Consider the following 22,005-nt stretch of genomic DNA (forward strand, 5'->3'; position numbering starts at 1 on the left):
TTCTATCCCTGCTTTACAGATATAAAGCTCAGGGTAAAAAAAACCTGAAGAACTTTCCCAAGATCAAATTGCTAACCAAAGAAAAACTGTGTACTGAACTGAGTTCTCTAGTAATGTCTTAATCCAAGCATAAATATTGTTTAATCTTGGTAACACTTAACAGTATAATAAATATTGTGCAATGCATTTTCTTCAAAGAATGAAATTTCAGTAACATGAAACCGATTGCACCCTCTGCTATTAAATCTCTGCTAACAGGTAGAGCAACATCAAGATTTTGCATATAAGTGCATGGACAGATTATTAAGTATGTGCTGTAGCAAAAGTCAGATTAGCAAATTTCTGCCCTGTACTGCTTCACGAATGTTATTCCAAAACTTTGACTGAGCTGTACAATGAATTCCCAATACATAGCACAACAAAAGTTTTGCCACTGGCTTAGAGTTGGAGACATTCCACTGTTCATGAATTAGGGTCTCCCATATGTCAAGTCAAATGTAAATGCCAAATCTGACACCTCTGGCTCATATATTGTGTTTGCAGGTGTTCACATCTGGCTAAGAACAAGTGAGAATGAGAACTCCTGCAACAGCAGTACAAAAAGAAAGAAAAAAGAAAAAAAAAAGAAAGAAAAGGAAGATCTGACCTCCAAAATGCAGACTCTCAATTCTTATTAATTCTCAAAGCAATAGTAATTTCCTATATCACTTTCTAAATGACACTTGACTTCATATTTGCTGAGAACTATCATGAAACTTTTCAAAGTCACATAGTTCAAAAAAGCCCTAGTGACATTTTTGAAGGGACCTTATTTCCAATTTGCTTTCACATTCTAGGAAAAAACTTAAATTGAGAGGAAGAACTTTTTATCAGTGAGAAAAAACATGATTTCTAACATTTTCTTGACCCTGATATTGAAGAAAATTCTACGTATTAGAGGAAATGTCAGTTAAAATGGCATTGCCAGAAACAAAAGGGCAGTTACAAGAATGAAGCAACATGGTTATGACTGTTTTAAGATTGAATATTCTAAGAATGACTGAAAATAAAAAGACTGTGCATGGTTATTGTGAAGAATCTGGCAAATTTCACAAAACTACATAGGAGTTTTACACCTTACTGTTCTTGTTTCAACAGAATTTTCATTGTATTTGTTTTTCAGATGAGTCACTTTTATCAAGATGCAATGTAAGCAGGTTATAGTATATGTATCTATATAAAAATATCAACTTTTCCTCTGTCTTCCTCCTTTTGAGCCTACTTTTCCCCAGGTCTAATTGTAGTATGTGATTCACAATGCAATATGTAGCTGCAAAGGGAAAATACGAAACAAGACACTGGGAGGTCACTGTTTCCATACAAAACCATAAAACCTTTTATCCAAGTCTTACTTACACTAGCTAGGAACAGTCTCACTAGTTTAAAAAAACAACACTTGAAGTCACTGTTGCCCAGAGATCAATGCATAAAACAAAACCCAAACCAAATGACCCTTCAATGGTGCTGATTCTCTAATCCAACTCCACCCAATCATATAGAGGATAACAGAAACACAGAAACATAGAATCACAGAATGGTTTTGGTTGGAAGGGATGTACACGTTGGACTCCTGGAGCTCTGCAGGAAAGACCCTGCAGAGCTCCCTCCACAAGCACACATGGGAGCAAAGCACCTCCAATGCAGCAAGTGTGCTGTGCAAGCAGAAGCCATTCCTTGGAATGGGTTGCCCAAGGAAGTTGTGAATGCTCCATCCCTGGCAGTGTTCAAGGCCAAGTTGGATGGAGTCTTGGGTGACATGGTTTAGTGCGAGGTGTCCCTGCCCATAGCAGGGGGGTTGGAACTAGACGATCTTAAGGTCCTTTCCAACCTTAACTATTCTATGATTCTATTCTATGATTCTAAGAATTACACAGCAGGCAAACCTTACCCAAAGCTGTGCTGAGGGCTTCCCTCCATGCAAATCTCACAGCCCAGCACTTTTTTGAACCTACAAATTCCTTTTCAAGAACCGAATAGATAGGGATGTGGATGAAAGACATGGAGCGCTTACTCTTTTCTTTGTAAAAGGTATCAACAATTCCCTCTTCTTTGTTTTTTTTCCTCTCTCTTTTTGTTTAATAAGAAAAATTATATCAATAGACTGAGTGTTCATTTGTGGTTTAAGAGGTCAACTCTGTTTCTGCCCGATTCTTTAACATTTTTGTGAAAAGCTCCTGTCATATTATAGCTGGCATATCACACCCCTTCTGCTGATGCATGCTTCTGGCTGAAAAGGACTTATTTGAAGGACCCCAGATGGCAAAAAAAGGAAGCGTGACAGCAGAGCTTAGCAACAAAGTGCAGGCTCCATTCCTGTCACTCCAGAGGAGCTCCTATATTGTTATCTTGTGTTGCAAAATCAAGGAGCAAATCCACTAGCTAGTGGCTACAGAGGACCTCTACAGACACACAGACTACCTATTTGTAAAGGTACCACATACAGTTCAACACATATTGCACCAGTATTTATTCCATGCAAATGGAATATGCTGGTCTGTGCAACACATGCATTACTATGCTTCAAAACCTGATTTTATACAAAACAAATCTGTTAAGCAAACACTATTTGGTTTTATTAAACATGTTAGGTGCCCTAGAGAAAACCAAAAATACAGTTCCAGTGGCTCACCAGGTGTTGCAGTCGTTAGTCACTGTCTCTCCCTTGGCATATTCTCTTCCATTGTGAAAACATGGGCATCTCTCAGGAGCAACACACTTGTTTTCATGTCGCACCTAAGCAAAACACAGTTTGTCAGCATGAGGGTCTGTCAATATGTGCTGGTATGCAGAGAAGCAAGCACAAAATGTGGATAAAGAGTAAAGGAAAGGATAGAGGAAATGCTTCAGGATGATCTAAGGCAAGAAAGGCACAGCATTGCTAATATTATTCCATTAACATAATTAGAGCTATGGGTACATAAATCTGTCTTGCTTCAGGGGCTGGACACCTGTTTAAGATGCTGAGGGAATAAATTAGATTATAGAAGAACATCATGATGAGAAAGTCCAATTTGATCAATACCAGGATAAGATGAAGATATATTAGGCTAACCTGAGTATGGGGAATAGATGAATAGCACATGCTTATCATATGCAGCAAACTGAAGGATGGCTTACCAGAAAAGCAACCAGACACAGGACTCAGCTGGGCTAAAATATGAACACTGAGGAGAAGACAAAGATCTGTAGTACCAGAAAAATTCAAGTGTGTCCTGGGTTCAGCTACAGCAGTCATTTTTGCTCCTTCTTAGTAGCTGGTGCAGTGCTGTGTTTTTCACTTTCAGCCTGGGAACAATGCTGATAACACCAATGTTTTTAGTTGTTGCTCAGTAATGTTTGCTCTGACCAAGGACTTTCTCAGTCTCATGCTTTGCCAGAGAGGAGGGGAAGCCAGGAGGAAGCAGAGACAGGACACCTGACCCAAACTGGCCAAAGGGGGATTCCATACCACAGCACGTCATGCCCAGTATATAAACTGGGGGGAGTTACCCGGAAGGCCCAGATCGCTGCTCGGGTCGGGCTGGGTATCGGTCAGCAGGTGGTGAGCGGTTGTGTCCTTTTCCCTTGTTATTCCTCTTATCATTATTATTGGTAGCAGTAGTGGTTTGTATTATACCTTAGTTACTGGAGTGCTGTTATCTCAACCCGTGGGAGTTACATTCCTTCGATTCTCCTCCCCATCCCTCCGGGAACCGGGGGAGGAAGGAAGAGGGCGGGGAGTGAGCGAGCGGCTGCGTGGTTCCAAGTTGCCGGCTGGGCTTAAACCACGACAAAGTGCAACTGCACATTCTGTTGTCAGAGACAATAGCCCCCCAACTCCCCTGTTGACTCACTTCTGAAAATTGCAGTAGTCACCCATTTTCTTTCAAATCCCTATTTATGTCCTAAAAGTCAAGATAAATATCAGTCCAGTTGAGACATCATTCCACTCTCACAGGCTCTGTCGCTGGGAAATATGTCACGATGTTCTGTCTGTAATTTTTTCTTTTTCAGTTTTACCCTACTGATCTTAGTTTCTCCTTGTACAACAATGAACTATTTATTCCACTTAAACAAAAAATACAACAAGAAGTAATGCCTTAGATTATTCCATTTTTTAAATTTCTTTTTTCTGGGGTTTTTTTTTTTTCTGTGATTACTCCTTCCATTTTGAAGACAGGCAGTTTTGGAGTATCAAACAAAACCAGGTTGGCTATGCTGTTTTTCACTTGGTCGTGTTTCTCCAAAGCCAGAAGTAGATTTGTCTCATAATACATGGGATACTGAAACAGAGAGGGATTCCCCTCCCTTGCATTCAAAAGTCACAAAATATCACCTTCCCACTTTAAACTCTTCCTGTAAAACCATTAAAATAGTTTCTTTTTTACCATAAATACGAGCCAACGAGATCAATGCAGCCTGAATGCCAGGTTAATAAAGTAGAACAGCTCTGCCTTTTCCTATGGGGACCTAGAATAGCCACAGGGAACTGCTTATAAAAACAATTTCACAGCCCAGAGACCCTTCATTTATATGAAGGTCCACATGCTTTGTGGCTTATGGAGAGCTATATTATGCCAAAGAAACTCACACCAATAGAAGAAAGATGAAAACAAAGAAATGCTTTTCTAGATGATAGAACTGGGGCTCTGCCTCAGACTTAATCTCCACAAAAGACAGGGAGAAAACAGGCTAGAGAAGACCATATGTTTCCAGGGGTGTTTAATTCCTTCCTTCCTTCCTGGTGGCATTCAAGAAAAAAAACAATGATGACTTCACACTCATGACTACATTTCTGAATTTTTCCACAGTGTTCAGCAACATAGTTCACAATAGACTTGAGGGCTAGCTTCTGGATACAAAACTTGAGATGAGACATGGTTAATAAAGGGAGGATTAGGACCTCTTCTACTTGCTCCCTCACACACTGACATAAAGCTAGTCACAGCCTATCCTCAACTCTAAAATCTTAATAGACTGGTATTAGTATTTCTATCATGAATGTATGGCCACCATGAAGATACAGTACAGCAGCTATTAATCCACTGACAAAGAGGGACGACTTCCTTGTCTGAACACTGCAGAATGAGTGGATTTAGAAAGCTAGACATAAATACCCAAAATAGGCTCTGACCAGAAGACTAATTATTTTTCCTGCAAAACTCCACAGATTATGATTCTATTAATAGTAACACACTATGTACTGGTCATGCTGACCCCACATCCAAAAGCTGGTATATCTGGCAGACCAATGCCATGCTACATTACAAGTCGGTTGAGCACAGTACCATGTGGTACTACAAGGCCAGTGGCATTATGCACAAACAGCTGAACTTTCTGTGGAAGTCCATCAATAGATAGCACTCAATACAGGAGATCTAACAGTCCTGAGTGCCTGAGGTCATGGGAGGCATGAGTGTTGGGGAGGCAACCACAAGAAAAGACACAGGTTTGTAATGAGAACAGCTGCTGTTCACACCATCTCACAGCCTTGCAATGATGCTCCTGAGAGCATGTCCATGGGATTATAAGTGGTTGACTAGCTGATGATCCTGACCCTCCCTGATTTGGGGATCTAACAGAAATGCCCATCATTTCCTTGCTCTGTCTTATTAATTGCTAATCCTTGACAAATCTTGCAAAAGGAAGGACAATTTTACAGATTTCAGAACCTTTAAGATTCTTCTCCCCTAAACTCTGCCTTGATGAGGCTGAATTTGAATCTGTTTTGGTCGACACAATTTTGATGAATATCTCACTGTCAAGGGAAGCTCAGATTTTCACTCTGTTCCTCCTGATACACCTGAGGGCTTCAGCAGAAAGTCAGCCAAAGGTATAAAGGAGTATAGGATTAAGTAAAGGAATGGGTCAGATTAAAACCCAATAGCTGATACATTTTAACAAAACCAGTGTGTCACCATTTCTGTGCAAAGACAAGTCACAAACATGCTAGGACAGACCACTCAACGCATGCAGGTTTACACTCGACTTTCTTTTTTACATTAGCTTTATGCTTCTTATGTTTGTTTTATGAAGCATTATCCTTGGTCAGACGTACATACCAGAAAGATGGCACCTACCTCCTCATGAAAATTCTGTCATGTTATAATATAGGATAAATCTACACCGAACAAGATATGATAGAGCGAGCAGGAAAATCAAAATAGGACTTTAGTAAATTTCAGTTGAAAACAGCTCGGGAAAAAAACCTTCCAAACTTTTCTGATTAAAATATTTAGGGGGGGTTGTTTTGAGGTTTTTTTCTTTTTCTACCAATGTATCATAGTTTTATTTCAGCAGTCAGAATACAATAAAATATTTCATTTCAATTTTAAATGCTAATCTTGCTTCAGTTGTTGGAAACTGAAATAAATACATTTTCTAGTTTTGGAGTGTCTGGATTTTGTGCTTTCTGTTTGTTCTGCTCCTCTTTTTCCCCAGAAAGGTGGTTAACACTCCATTTGTATATTTATTAATATTTTCCGATGGGAGAAAATGGAATGCAGTAAACTAATCTGAGAAAGCATATTTTTCCCCACACTTCTGCACATATGTTATGATTTATCTTTTTTGCTCTGCAAAAGGGTGACAAACGTGGAGAATTTCCCACCCTCCAGATGATCAAAGACAGAAAAAGAAGAATTACTTTTCCTGGCATATCAAACATTTTTATTTTCAAGAAATAAAAATATTGTAAAATATTAGGTAAAGATGAACTGGAAAACTTATTTTTCAGTTGAAAGATATTAGGTTTTGTTTGCATTTTCTGAGGGGGGGGGGGGAATCAATTGATAAATTGGCAATTTCTCACCCCAACAAATCTTTCAATTCAAATCCAGCCAACTGCAGCATTATGCTCATGAGCAACCCTTGATTTATTTCTTTTCAATTATTTTTAGGTATGTTATTCAAAATTGGTAGGCTGTGCATACAAATTTTAGACTATGGATTCCTCTATTTGAGAGTGGTAACTCAGCTAACTGATCTGTAAACATCTGTATATACACAGAGATAACACTGCACTTAATCACATCTTAACTGCTATATATGCCTGCAAATTGTACAGGAGAGTTGTTTCTGTAAACTACATATCTTTACATTTCCTGATGATACAAACCAGTTTAGAGAAGCAAGACGATTTTATTTGATTTTTACTATGTTATCCACGACCATTCATAATTTTTATATGCTACTATACCACAAAAGAAAAACAAAAATCTTCAGTAAAAGGCACAGTTCCTTCCAGAGTGACAATATGTGCAAATATTTATTCCATACGTGTTCAGTAATCTGTAGCTTCCCACAGACATTCCTACAAAGAGTAGCTCACCTCCATGTGCGCTTGTAAATGAAGCAGCATTACAGAATGCCAACAGGGGAGATTGATTGGTTAAAGAAATCATAATACCTTTTCCTGATCCCTTTACTGCTCAGTTCTGTTGGTACAAGTCTGGAAAACACACACTTAATGACTTTGCAAGCATTTTCCTCCAGTGTGTCCAGCATCTTTAAGGTAGAGAGAGGCAGGATGGAAAGGAGAACCTGCTCGTCACCCCAGATTCTTCCATCTTTGGCAAACAATACTGGGAGCACAAAGTATCATTGCAGAGTGCAAAATTAAGGAATAAGCCTCCCTCAAACCATCCTGGTTAGCTACCTACAGGTGATGAGGAGGAAACTGCTCTTTGACAAGCTGGGAGGCCCTGCGAAACTAGGAGTCTGAAGGGCACCCACATAACAAAAGCACCGATCCTGTCTTTGCATGGCACTGATTACAACAAAATCACCTAGACACTGGCTTCTCCCATTGTGGCTTTGACAAACACGTATCTCATTATTTTGATTCCCTGTCAGATTGGAAGTACGCAAGAACAAGCCACTACAGAGTTTACTTGAAGATTGAACCATACTGTCATCTAGTGGACAAAAACTTATTTTACTATTTAAAGAAAACAAAACCAATCAAGCCTCATTCTTTCATCGGAAACCTGACAAATCATCTTGTCACATTCAGGAACATGTGTCACATCACTGCAGGCTCAACTGGAGTTCCCAATTCCAAAATGCCAAAGACTGCTTCTCCTGGCAAGAATTTTATGAAACAATTGTTTGAATGATAGTTTCAACCTACTGAAAAGGAACACGAAATTCTATACTAAATGTGAAGGTTAATTACTAGGAAGCTGATCTGGGGCGGGGGGGTTTGGTGGGAGGGGTCCCAGCCCTTTTTTTTTTTTTTCCCTGTTGAGCAGTTATCATAAGGGTTTTTTCCGTTATTACCTCTAAAGTGTACTATTATCACATCCCAGAACTGAAACCAAATCTCAAGCCCATTCATCAAATCAGAGAAAGAGCTACCTGCACTGGAGCTCTTGGAGTTTTACAAGTTTATTTAACACACTACTACTTAGGAATTTTCTTCTCTAAAAGGAAAGACATTTAAAAACTGAAACATGAAAAGAAGCAACACTTCGTTTTAAAATTGTGGTAAAAATTTTCGCAATGTTGATACGGATGAGTTTAAATTCTGTTTTGTGTTTTTTGCTTGGTACCTACAAGACGCTTCATAAACCTACGCTTTTGCCTATAAGCTGGCATTTTATTCTGGAGTAGCATCTATTTACTGAAACATATGTTTATCAGCAAAATATGGTAGCAACATTAAAAAATACATTAATACTAATTCTAGAAATTACTTTCATTATTAATTTATGATAAGAATTTGGGGGGGGGAGGGTGTTCTAGTAAGGCAATGGAAGGAATTGAGGGATTTATTCTGTACAAATACAGAAGAGGAAAAACAACATACCTTTATAAAAATGCATGTTTCCAAGTAAAGATAATTGCTTTTTAAAATAGAGTTTAAACTAGTGGCTAAACAGTGGTTACAATAAATTCATTAAAGCTGAAGCCTAAACATGCATCTCAACCCTAGAAGTAATAACCCACAATTTCATTTGCAAACTGTCAACATCAAGTGCATAATGATCTAAGGCTGATCCTTGAGCAGGTATAAAAGATTAAAAAGAACAAAAGTAATCTTTTCTTTACCAGACTTTGCAGCTTTTGAAAATGCCTTGCTTTACCTTATGCCTCTCTGAGCCAGAAAACCGTACCAGCAATGTCTCAAAGTGCCACAGGTATGAAGTCTCACAGTTGTATTGTAGCCCTCAAACAAAATAAAGGCATAACCTCAAGCCTCTTTCTCCAGCATCTATTTAGGTATGCTCATCTGCATTGCATGCATTGACCATCACAAACTTCTTAATCACATCAGTTTTCCTGGACAGAGAACTCGAAAGTGCCATTTATTTAACTTCATAAAGATTGGACCATGTGCTCCACCTCTACCCTGTTCATGTGATGCCTGGGACTATACCCCCAGCCCCTGGTGAGATCCTGTGCATGACTCTTTGCCTGCACAGTGTTGCACAGAACTAAACGCTGATGCTTTTTTTCCTATTGCTCAGAGAACAGCAGCAATCTGCTGTCTATTCTGCTCCATCTGCTTTTTGTCAGAGGTCTAAATTGACACTGAGCTCACAGTCACTGGCTGAGCAAATAACTATTTGCTGCTTGTTTAAAAATGCTCTGTTTAAAAATGACTAAACTAAAGATTAAATTTGTGAGTTAAAAGGGGAAATAACCCTGGACTCCATAAAGCATCTTATCAGTGAACAAAAGCATGCTTAGCACAGCACCTGCAACTCAAGGACACCCTCTGGCATCATGCTAGCAAGTTTCATGTCCCTCATTCCTTCTCATGGGGAACTCTCAGTTTGGTACCACACACACGAAAGAAACAGTAGAGTTGGAGACTGCACAAGGAAGCAACCAGTATTAGCAGGAAGGTCTAGCTTTTTTGTTATCAATTATTATTACAAGCTAAACTCCATCTTCTATGCAGATACATTAATATACTTACTTTACACCAGCCAGTCAATGCTTCACAACCACATATTTCCAAGCTGCAAGACGACCGCTGGTAGGAAGGAATGAAGGCAAGAAAGCAAAAAGGATCTTTGTTGCTGTTAAGCGTGCTTACCATCCCTTTTGGACAAAGGCATCCAGATATGCAGCCGTGGCTGATGCACTCCAAGTCATAGTTCTGGCAAGTCTTGGCACACTCCAACCCTTCAGCTCTTGGGTTGTTTGCAGGACAGATAAATCTTTCCATAGGGGATCTGCATGTCAAGCTCCTTTTTACTTTAAAACAATAAATTTACAAAAATTGTAATTGGAACTTAAGTATTGTTAGCACAGTATTTTTCTAAAGGATGGATCAACATTTTTATTAGAAAGCTAATTTAGCAAAACCACTACACCACTATGCATGACATTGTAAAGGCAACAGCTCTACATTTCCCTGAAATGGGAGTGACCTCAGTTAGGCTGTCTTAAAAGCATGTATATTCTAATATAGAAGCAAAAGAAGCTGCACTAGGGTAAATAGCATTTTACCAACATAAACAGTGCAATTTCAGATTGCACTAGGGCTATGAGTACACCTCAGTGCAAAACGTGTTTCAGCATGTAGGCAGTGTACACTAGCAATGTCAGAACAATGTCAATATTCTGAGAAGCAACAGCATCATATATTATTGTATTTAGACCCACTTCCAATGAGTATAACTACACTGGTGACCTAGTAACAATGCCCTAAGCTTAAAAACAAAGTTTTCAAACCCCAAGACTTCAGGTTCTGGTAGATCAGAATGTCCCAAAAAAACTCCAGGTTATTATTTCACGCAGTGCTAGCAATATGCTTCTCTGAGGTTTTCTAAGTCTTAACACCCTAAAGCGGGAAAATTATGTCTTAACAGCATTAAATTAAGAGTTTGGTGAGATATACACCCAGAATGCTTTACCTGGGGAACAGTATGGGCCAATCAGGACCACTGTTACTGGTTGTCTACCAAGCAACATTAAGCAGGTGACTACCCTGTACCAACCAGTCAGATTTACAATGTTTCCCACTTGAAGTTTGGCAGTAAGGGTGTGTGGTAGTTTATCAGGAGATGCAAAGGCAAATAATAACCCTTTGCTCCAAGGCTCTGGGAAATACCAACCAAAAACTTTGTTCAAACACCTTGAACAGACACATTTGGCAGTATGCCACAGAAGACACTATGTTTGGGCTTACTCCTGGTATTCAGGAAGGGATGTTCCCAGGCTTCACCAAATCCACCCTATCCCAGTTCCCTCTGAGATGCATCCAGTCTCAAACCCTGTAGGTCTGCGAGGAAATTGTCAGGCTCCAGGAGGTTTTATGGTGATATGCCTGGTGGCTGGAAGACAGACTTGGTGCCGGGCAGCAGTCTAACCTTCAGGCAACAAAAAGCTTCATTTGCACCAGAAAAGAGAGCTTGCAACCTGCTACTTGGAAGCAGGAGGTATAAAGCTGGCTCACTATTGATGTGGTGGCATCCTCAAATAGCAACTGGGGGCCTCACATCACAGCCAAGGGAGGCCTTAACCTCGTTTAACTAAAGAGAGACTGCAGTGGCTAAGTGCACGCCTCCCCTGTCAAATTTTTGTTTCTATATTGTAAAACAAAAAAAGTAGGAAGAAGTCTCACAACATCACCAGCCACTGCAGCCTCTGGTACTTCTTCCCTGTTCTAGGTTACTAAGAGACCAAAGGAAAAAAAAAATATAAGAACAGAAAAAATATTAATTTTTTAAGGCATACTAACTTCTGGCAGATGGCCTCTCATCAGCGAAAACATCTGGCAGGAAGGCACCAGGAACTCTGTTTGTACTGCAGTGCATGAAACCGTTTTCACAATAGCTAAGAAAAACAAATAGAGCTTATATTTAACAAAGTGACATTTAGCTTTCACTCACACTGGTTTTTTTTTCAGATAGGCCTGCAGGGAACTTGTCAGAATACCAAAATTACACCTCTTATTGGGAATGATCTGTTGCACTCTGTTCACTGTGCTTATCAGTCTTAAAGGCAAACCTTCCTTAAGATAGTTGATGTGATATAATGGTAATATAGCTGAATGCTAGCCCTGTCTTGCTGAACTCAGTGCATCTGCACAGGCACAAAGCTGAGCAAGGTAGTAGTCAAGTCTATTGTGGAAAGAGGCGAGAAACCACTTAGTGCCTGCAACTTATATGACTTATGTGGTAGAGGAAAGAAGGGTAAGACACTGTTCGCTAAACTGAGCTTGCCCGGAACTGCTCAGTAATTACATTCTTATTCTCAGTGTACAGCTATTCAGTTTAACAATTAGAAACACTTTTTAATATTTGTAATTGGGTTTTCACATTTAAGAAATATATCGCAGTACATAGAAGTGATATTTTAAAAGCCTACGGAGTAGCTACTGTCAGTAATTAAAGTCCGTTTCAAACTGCCAGGAACTGTTCATAGATGAGGGTTTAATACTGTTTTCTGGCTGAGGCGGCATTTTAAATTATATGGGTAGAGATGCAACAGCAAAAGTCAGCATTTGGTTTGTTGAAGCCAAAATCTTGCCCTCTTTTAACTAGTTTCAGCAGAGGTAAGGAACCAGTTAACCACTCAGGCTATCCAAAATTTGACTCACAGCATGCAGGGATGAGTTACAAACATTGCACTTACCACATGGTGTAATGATCCGAAAAGATGTCTTCTGGCTGGAAGATCTCACCATCATAGTAACAAGAGCACTGGGACTTGGGTACACACTGCTCATGCTCATCCAGGTAGTGCCCGAGGGGACAGTAGCATCCTTCCACACAGAGTTCATCACAATCCTCATCTGGGTAGGACAGAGATCTGCAGGTCTGGTTGCACAACACCCCACACTGCCGGTACACTTGGCCTTCAGGACAGGTCATTGCTGTTGAAATGATGTGCACATCAGGGAAACTGGCATCAAAGACAACTATAGGAAAAGCTGCCTGAAAGCTTGGGATTGAAATGTATTTACTCAACTTACCCATTGATGGAGACCTATATTAGACCTATATTACACTGTGTCTCCTTAATTCTGCAGCACCAGTGAAGCCTAGGGCATTGCTTATATTTTTATACACACACACACACAAGCAAAACCCAACTACATGCAGTTCCCAATAAATGTTAGGACTGGACTGCAAACCCTGCAATGGAAATCCATCCACAAATTTTCATACAGAATGAAAAAACACAAGCTCTGTGCAACCTCTGGTTTTACTTGGATCTACAGGTTAGGAGCATTGCAAGTGTCATATACGCATTCACACTTCTCTTCCTTTGCAACATGGTTAGGACCAATTTGATTCAAATAAGTAGAAACGTAGGTTTCTGCCTTGATAAGCAGGTGCTGCAATAGTTTAAAGCCTCACATCCCAGAAACTCTCAGTGATTTCTGCGGAAGGAGGTGCAAGTAATGAAGATCATGGAGAGAAACCTTGGGTACTAACGATTTTCGATGATGGATTCATTTTGAGGGAGACCTAATTATGACCTTTGGAGCCATTTTTGCTTCTTTGCTTATAAAGCTTACACTTAGTTCTACAACTGCAAAGATTTTGAGGCAGTCTCGTCTGCATATATCAGCATCAGCACTAGGTGGCAGCTATGACAAAGACGAGAATCCAAGTTGTTAGTATTATCAAGGGCTTTTAACAGGCCTCCTGATAATCAGCATTTACAAAACCTGTCGTTTGTAGCAACCTGCCAAAGCAAACGGATGGAGTTGTAAAGCGATAAAGTAGGATGTTCAGCAGAACGAGGGAAGCAGCTGCAAATAAAAGTTGGCACGTTTGTACTGTGCTAAAACCAAGATCAAGGGGTTACAGAGAAAGCCCTTCCTCTTGTCATCCCTGCAGAATGATCTGATAATCCTTATCCTCTCTTCTGCAAGTGCACACCCCTGGGAACTGTAGGAGCAATGGCAGTAAAAGAAAAACTATAGCAAGGCTACAGTCCTGAAGCTTTTCCCAGCTGCTAGTAGGGCTGAACTAATTAATACTGGGGCTAACAAAGTAAGGCCTACATGCTAACCAAAGTCTAATGCTCACTTCCACAACATTCTTCTGAAATGAAGAGGTACTTCTACTCACTGAAGAGAGGCATGGCGGCACCAACGTCTCCCCAACTTCTGTTGAGACACCCGAATCCCATGCATAAGCCCTAACTTGAGGATCCAGCCCAGAGGCATCTAAGGTGACTTGAAGCCTTCTTCAGAGCAAAGATCTCCCAAGCCTGGGACTTGTGCCCAAACTTTTTAATGTACCTTTCACACCACAGCCCAAGAAATTCACATGTGCTCACATCAACACAGCAGGCAGAGTAAATACCTCCTAATTCAGAAACAAGTAGGTGATAGATTTACTTGCAGTTCAAAGTCATCTTTGGCAGCTATTCACAGAACAGTGCTTCTAATGTACCTAAACACAATCTCTGCAGTAAATCAAATACTGACAGGCACAGCCCAGGGCTGAGGACCATTTTAAAAGTAACTTTCACCACTAAAGGCATGTGCAAGCAGGACAACCATGAAGCCTCAGCCAAAACTATGATTTGCTACACAGGAGCATCTGGAAACAAGGAACTGGTTTGGCAGATTTCAGGTGGGTACACCAGTTTACTAGAGTTTCAAGATTCAAAAAAGATAGGATAACCAAGCCCAACATCCTGACCTACTTTCTAGTCAGTGGTAACACTCCCTGCCCACAGGGACAACTTTGCTGTGGATCCCTATCTTAGCTAAAGCTTTGTAAGTGATCTTACCTGCTCGTGCACCTCCTAAGGTTTTAGAAACATCCCCTGGTTTTCCAGTTATGCTACCTAATGCCATATTCACACTCCAAGTCCTAGTACACTGCTCCATCACCTCCCAGCAACATCTGTTTTTAACAACAAAAAGGCAAGACAACTGACCTGGGAGGGGACTTTTGTCTGTACACTTTGTAATACACTGCCATGAGAAAAAAAACAAACATCCTGCTATGAGAGGAAATGAGAGGAAAAGGCGAGTCTCTACAGATGCCCATTATAAAACCAAAACAGCTCAGTGCTGTGGCCTGAAGCTCAGCCTGTCCCAAGGATAATATGGGAAATAGTGGGAAAGCATTGGAAAAATGTGTACCTGTCAGAGGGTTCATCCAGGTTTTTGTAGGTGGTTTTTCAACCCAGAATGAAAGAGAATCCTGGCCTATTTCTCAGGTAGCACAAGGTGAAAAAGCAAATCACACCTAGGACAGAGGCTCCAGGTGAAAACACAACCTGTTAGGACTAGATTCAACACAGCTGCTCGACCAGCACCATCCAGCATGCTGAGCCCCACAATGCAATGTAATGATTCCCAAATGCTGCTCAGAGCCTGCCCTACCTACTCCCCACTCCAGCACTCTTGGATTTATCCCATACAAATCCTCTTACAGAAGCCATGCAATGACAATAAGCTATGCCAGCACCATCACATTAAGGAAAATAGTGGGCTTATCATCCCACTTGAAGAAACATCTAGGGACCTGTTGACCGATTCCCCTCTGCCACAAAACAATACATACGTACATGCACATACATACAAAACATCATAGAATCATTTTGGTTGGAAAAGACCTTTGAGATCACTGATTCCAGCCTTTAAACTGACAATACCAAGTCCATATCCCTCAGGGATATGGTTTATCCCTACTAAACCATATTCCTAAGCACACATCTACACATTGTCTACCTCCACAGATGGTGACTCCACCACTTTCCTGGGTAGCCTCTTCCAATGCTTGACAACCCTTTTGGTGAAGAAAATGTTTCCTAATATCCAATCTAAACCTCCCCTGGTGCAACTTCAGGCTGTTTTCTCGCATCCTACTGTTTGTTACTTGGGAAAAGAGACCAACTTTGCTACAACCCCTTTCAGGTAGTTGTAGAGAAACCCTGTCTCCCCTGAGCCTCCTTTCCTCCAAACCACCCTAGTTCCCTCAGCTGTTCCTCATAGGACTTATTCTCCAGACCCTTCACCAACTTTGCTACCCTTCTCTGGACCTGCTCCAGCACCTCAATGTCTCCCTGTAAAGAGGAGCCCAGAACTGAACACAGTGTTCATGGTATGGCCTTCAACAGTGCTGGAGGATGATCCCTGCCCTGGCCCTGCTGCCACACAAGTGCTGATACAGGGCAGGATGCTGTTGACTTCTTGGCTGCGTGGGCACAAGCTGCTCATGTTCAGCTCCATCAATCAGCATCCCCAGGTCCTTTTCCAGGAGCAGCTTTCCAGCCACTCTTCCCCAAGCCTGGAGCGTTGCATGGGGTTGTTGTGGCCCAAGTGCAGGACCTGGCACTTTGCTTGTTGAACCTCATACCACTGATCACAGCCCATTGATCCAGCCTGTCCAGATCCCTCTGCAGAGCCTTCCTACCCTCCAGCTAGGAGATCAACTCTCCCAGCCAACTTGGTGTTGTCTGCAAATTTACTGAGGGTGCACTCAATCCCCTCATCCAGATCATCAATGAAGATATTAAACAACACTCGTCACAGTACTGAGCCCTGGGGAACACCACTTGTGACCAGCTGCCAACTAGATTTAAGTCCATTCACCACAACTCTAGGCCTGGCCAGTTCTTCACATGCATGTGCATGAAAGACAGCCCTTCACAATATGCCCTATCTGCTCCTTCCATGCAGCATAAGGGGATTTGCTCTGTTGCTTATTCATGGTGGGCTGCAAGGGTAGGAGACAGCTCTTCCACAATCAAATTGCAACCAAAACTATTTCAAATACATGGGAGATGAAGGCTTGTTAGTTTGACATGCAGCAGAAACGCTGTGCTACACTAATGAGTTACCTCCCTGCCACTTATACACTTCAAATGAAGCAAACCAGTTCTGTCAAGTCATTTCCCAAGAAACTGAATCTCTGTTGACCAAAGGCAGGAGCAGAGCATGTGTTCAGTGCACTGGGCCATCAGCACAAATTACGCAACCTGCATATTCACTTCTCAAGCCCATTAAAACAGGGATTGTTCTCCTTCATGTGACAGGAGATGTCCAGGGCATCAGAATTATTTAATGGGGGCTGATGGATCTGCAATCAGGGAAATCATCACTTTATGAGAGCATAAAGCGCTCCGTAATGCACAGAATGGAAGAAGCAGCTCAGCACTATTAAAGATTAATTGTCAAAATTGACTTGTTCAATTACAGAAAGAATGATGGTGCATTATCACTGCTCTTTCTTTCAGCCTCCAGACCTGCACAGTTTTAAAAGGATTTTTATTACATTACTGTTCCACTATCTGAACATTTACATAAATTAGGTAAAATATTATGAAACCATGCAGCAGTTTAACATAAACTGGTTTTGTTCTTCTTTGTGGTAAGTACTTTCCAGCCTGCAGAAGCTGTTCTCACTGACCTTACAGGTACAGACCCCACCAGGTGAAAGGCCACTGACCTTTCTTTCTCTCTCTCTTCCAGTTTCTACACGCTCAGTTTATAAATAAATGTTTTTCCCACCCCCTGTTTGGGAAAGAGAAGCGGAACAGATCTGGAGGCTTGCCAAGCATACACGCTTTTTCCCAAAATTTTCAATTGTCTTCTTTCCTTAATAGCAAAGTTGCTCAGGAAAATGGAAAAACATCCATTTCACAAATATTTATTGGGAGAAGTGTGTTCATGTTCCATCAAGATTCCATTGCAAGGGATTTTTTCCTAACATACTGACCTAAAAGAGAAAGAGTAGAAATACAAGATGCTGGCTTCTTCTGCTCTGGCTTCGTATCAGCTTGGCTGTTAATCTTGCACTGGACTGATCTGTGCAAAACCATCCTATTCTTTCTGTTATACCTCCTCTGCAATCCAACCCTGGAGACTGAATTTTTGTTTTATCCTCTCACAGTGTCTCATCTTTTAGACTGCAAGCTGTTGCACCAGGGTTGCCATTTATTGTAGGTGGAATCCTGGAAACAGTCATCAGGGGAATTAAAAAACTTAACTCTTGCTGACACTCATAGAGTTAAAAAAGAAACCAAAATGACCAAACAAACCACAGACAAAGTTCTTGTTTGCCTAGCTCTGTGGTGCTACTAGGCCCTGCTGATCAAGGTTCAGGATCTCATCTTGACCAGCTGTCACTTCATACTAGAATTTTCAAGGAGAAGGAGGAGCTCATATGTGATTAGAAAAATGATGTTCACCTACTAGCTGAATGGTGTACACGAAATGAGATCTGACATAGATCTCAGATCTCTGCACTGACAGGGTGATAATCAAACTGCTAAGAGAGAGAGATGCCAGAGAAGTTGTGAGATACTCAAAACTTGTCTGGAGAAGACCCCAGGCAATCTGCAGTAAGTTAGCCCTGCAACGAGCAGGGGTCGTACCAGAAGACTGACAGAGACCGCTTCTAATATAAGTTTGTCTATACTTGTATGATTCTGTTCTGTGATACCATTTGTCTGAGTACCTGCCTTTGTGCTTCCTCCATACCCTCAACTCCAGCTGAAGTCAGGAGTCACTGACGAGGTCAGGACCTGGGAAGCTTGGGCCCTGAAAGAAGGAGGTACCAAAAAAGCAGTTCATACACTACTACAAATCACTTGGAGGTTCCTACCCCGGGATATTCAGAAAGTTTCCAGGTGAGTAGCTGAAACTTAAATACAGCTGAAAATGTAAATCCAGTCAAAAGTTCTGCTAAAGTATGTAAGATGACTGCTGCTCTCCCCCAGTGCTGAGCAGTCTCTGTGAACAATTTTTGCTAGTGGAGGAAAGATACACTCTTTCATGATTTGTCATAAGAAATAGTTGGCACCTTGCAGAAATCACTTCATTCTAGAATTCTCACCTCACATTCACAAGAAATTCCTTTGAGAGAAGGAAAATAAGTGGGGTTTAGGAGCATTTCACTTACGGCAGAAGTCAGGTTCCCTCCACTGGACCAGAACATTCTTCCTAGCACAGGCTGCTGCATAACTGGCAATAGCAGAGCACAGACAATCCTTGCCATTGGAGCAGGCACAAACATCAAAGCGGCAGTTCTTCACATAGGGAGTGGGGCTGACTTCATGGTGACAGGGTTCAAATGGAGAAGACATCAGAATTGAGCAGGAGTCCTCAGCATATTTGGCTGAAAAGGAGAAAAATTACATTCTTGCACTGAATTAATCGAGAAAAGCTAGAAGAGACACAGTAGGCATTTTCTTTTGGGAGACACTGAAGAATAAAATAGGATCAAGGAGGCATAGATAGCATCATAGCTCATAGGTCATGAGCTCCACTAAAAGAATAATGTTTCACTAGTAAAACAAATCAAGAAAAAAAAAACGCTTTTATATTCTGTTAGCACTATTTCTGGTGCTGTACGTGGCCTCTGCTTTCTGCTGCTTTTTATATTTGCAAAATTAAACCTTCTAGGCTGCACGGCACTCACGAATCACCAGAGCCTGCTCTGATCTGCAGCTATTAGTTGGGGGTTTTGTGTGCTTACTCCTCCCCAAAATCAGAAGTTGATGTAACCCCTGGGACACAAATTTCTTCCCATGCCCAGCCAGAACAGCCAAGCAGTATAGAGAGAAAGAGAAAGGCTGTCTGTTAGGATACACTAAGAGAAAGGAGACAAGGGATCAGGACAAATATATAAGGTGTAAGGACAGAAGGGTGCAGACAACAGATGTTTATCCTCTGGGTGGACAAATCACAGTATTGCTATCACTTGTAAGAGCAGTTCCAGTGGCACAAGTTTGTGCTGCGGCTTTGATGGTCTAACTCTGACTGTGGTCCAAACTGAGCAGCAGCATGATCCCACATTACTAATTTTTGTTTAAAATTTGCAAAAAATGTATACATTTTCCTTAGGAAATCTGCATCAATCAGTGTGTCTCTCTGGGGTTTTGATGGGGGTTTTGTTTTGTTTTGTTTTTAACAGAGATTATAGCAACCTTATTGGCCATGTAAGCAACACTAGCTTCCTCTCTTTTTCCTCATTTTTCTTCTATTTCTTTTTATTTTTCATCGTTATGTAAAATGAAACAGCATAGTTTGCTGCATGTGTTAATTTTGGATGGAGTTCAGTACCTAAGCGAGGATTGAGATTGCAGGGGTCACTGTCTTGTTTTAACAAGTCTTGGCAATCTGCGTTGAGCTTCCAGGAGTTTCCAAAATCTTCCAGAAGGGCTTCCACCATGCCAGAAGGTGTAAGAAAGTCATCCCCTTGGTTACCATTGTAATTTCCACATAGCCCACACATCCTTTCGGAATAGACTGAAGAAAGCTAAGGAACATAACATTAGCCATTACATTATCCTCCAGAATAGGTCATTGCTGTATGACATGATTTTCTAAAGAATAAAGAAGACATTATTTAGAAATCAAAGAGATTCCCAAATACACATTTAAATAGTACAGACACAATTTCATTGTACTGCATTTTTAAACTTCTAACAAAAATGCTACTATTAGTAGCAGCAGGGCAAGTTTTGCATGGTACAGTGATAATTTCAATGGCAATTGAAGGTGACTAGGAGAAAAATGGCTTTTGTGCCTTGATCAGCATTCCATTTAAGTCTTTCTCTGTGTTTCGCCTTCATTCATATAAATGAACAGAGCAACAGTGGGGATTGCATTGTTTTAATGTAGTGAGATGATTATATTTCTAATGGTAATTTGGGAAGAGATACTGCACCCAAAACCACTTCACGTTTTAAAAGAAAATTTGAAGATGAAGACAATTTAAACAGATTGTTCTGTCACAAAACAGCGGCAATGTTGGACAAGTTGTTCCCCTCAACGTTAAGGATCATTGATAAAGTAAGGAAGAGGCTACTACCCCTAAAGCTGTATTACCTCATATTAAAGCTTCCTTCTGCCTAGAGAAACTTATGATGGCATTACAAACAACCCACATAGCAGATGGACTTTTCACCCTGCTTATTCTTGCTGCAAATTAAGGAACAGTTGAAATTGGACCCTAAATTAAGAAGTAAATGGGGGAAATCTAAGCAACTTCTGCAACACAAAGGCACCAATACCTTTTATTCTAGTAGGAACTGTCAGTTTCTATTAGAAGTAAAGATCTGGTACATCACATGTACACCAACTGTTCTTGGGATCTGACTCAGTGCCTTAATGCTACACTAGCTCTACACATTTAGTAGAGTGCTACTTTATTCAGATTGGCAGGAGTAACCAGGAAAGCAGAACCAAAAGAGCTAGAAAAACACATTTTTGAAGTAAACTAGTTTTTGATATAATTTAAAAATAAAAAACATAAACATTCTCCAAAATATAACCTAATACTTCCTTCCATTAAACACAGTGCTCAGAGAGTAAACATGGAGCACTGAAAGTAACAAACATGAATTATTAGAGGATATGTATCCCTATTAATCTGAAGGCCAAGAAAGCTACCTTTTCCATATACTCTGCAGATGGACAATGACTTGGACAAATCCAGATTCTGGGGTATTTTTGTGTGGAAACTCAAATCACAAATATCAAGTGGCCACAGAAAGGGGAGCTTTCTTAAGGAACATAGAAGTTTTACCAGAAGTCTGGCCAAGGTAATGGAAGTGTATCACTTCCCCCAATTGTCAGAAATATTTGGCAACAGATCAGTCTACAAATCCAACATAAATTAACTCTCCAAAAGCAATTCCAAAAATGTTTTCGATGCCCAGAGAGGGAAGGAGCTCAGAGCAGAACTGAATAAATGCAGACAGTTGGAGAAACTTCTACCGCTTTCATGGGTGGAGGATCAGGAGCAGAAAATTAGATTTGTTTTAACTAAGGAAGGATTTCCCAGGCTATACAGGTCTCTCACCAGGCAAAAAACAAAAAACCAATCTTTGAATACTGAGAAAAGTCAAAACTTCTGAGATGTGGCAAGAGGCTGAACTGAATTATTCTCAGGCCAAAATCAACTTCTGGGACCGCTGGAGCACAGAGATACAGGCAACATTGAAACAACAACAAAACCACAATGTTTTCTGAAGTTATTCTTGACTTCCCTTACACTGTGCCAGACGTGACATTTAAGCCAGATGTGGGGGCAGCAAGAGGAGTGCAAA

General features: G+C 40.8%; 1 protein-coding gene across 1 annotated transcript in view; it reads right to left on the minus strand.

Annotated features, from left to right (window-relative positions):
* Window positions 1–22,005, minus strand: part of VWF (von Willebrand factor) — a gene marked incomplete at its 3' end in the record, with an annotated part of 118,387 nt that overhangs the window by 61,366 nt on the left and 35,016 nt on the right. Inside the window, exons 14-19 of the mRNA XM_010014333.1 lie at window positions 20,015–20,210; window positions 18,852–19,067; window positions 12,610–12,850; window positions 11,714–11,808; window positions 10,064–10,224; window positions 2,669–2,772 (exon numbers count right to left, since the gene is read on the minus strand). Coding sequence (XP_010012635.1) covers window positions 2,669–2,772; window positions 10,064–10,224; window positions 11,714–11,808; window positions 12,610–12,850; window positions 18,852–19,067; window positions 20,015–20,210 — 1,013 coding nt within the window. The remainder of the gene's footprint in view (window positions 1–2,668; window positions 2,773–10,063; window positions 10,225–11,713; window positions 11,809–12,609; window positions 12,851–18,851; window positions 19,068–20,014; window positions 20,211–22,005) is intronic.

The sequence above is a fragment of the Nestor notabilis genome, unplaced genomic scaffold, assembly GCF_000696875.1.
Source record: "Nestor notabilis isolate BGI_N333 unplaced genomic scaffold, ASM69687v1 scaffold14415, whole genome shotgun sequence".
In the NCBI taxonomy this organism is placed as follows: domain Eukaryota; kingdom Metazoa; phylum Chordata; class Aves; order Psittaciformes; family Psittacidae; genus Nestor; species Nestor notabilis.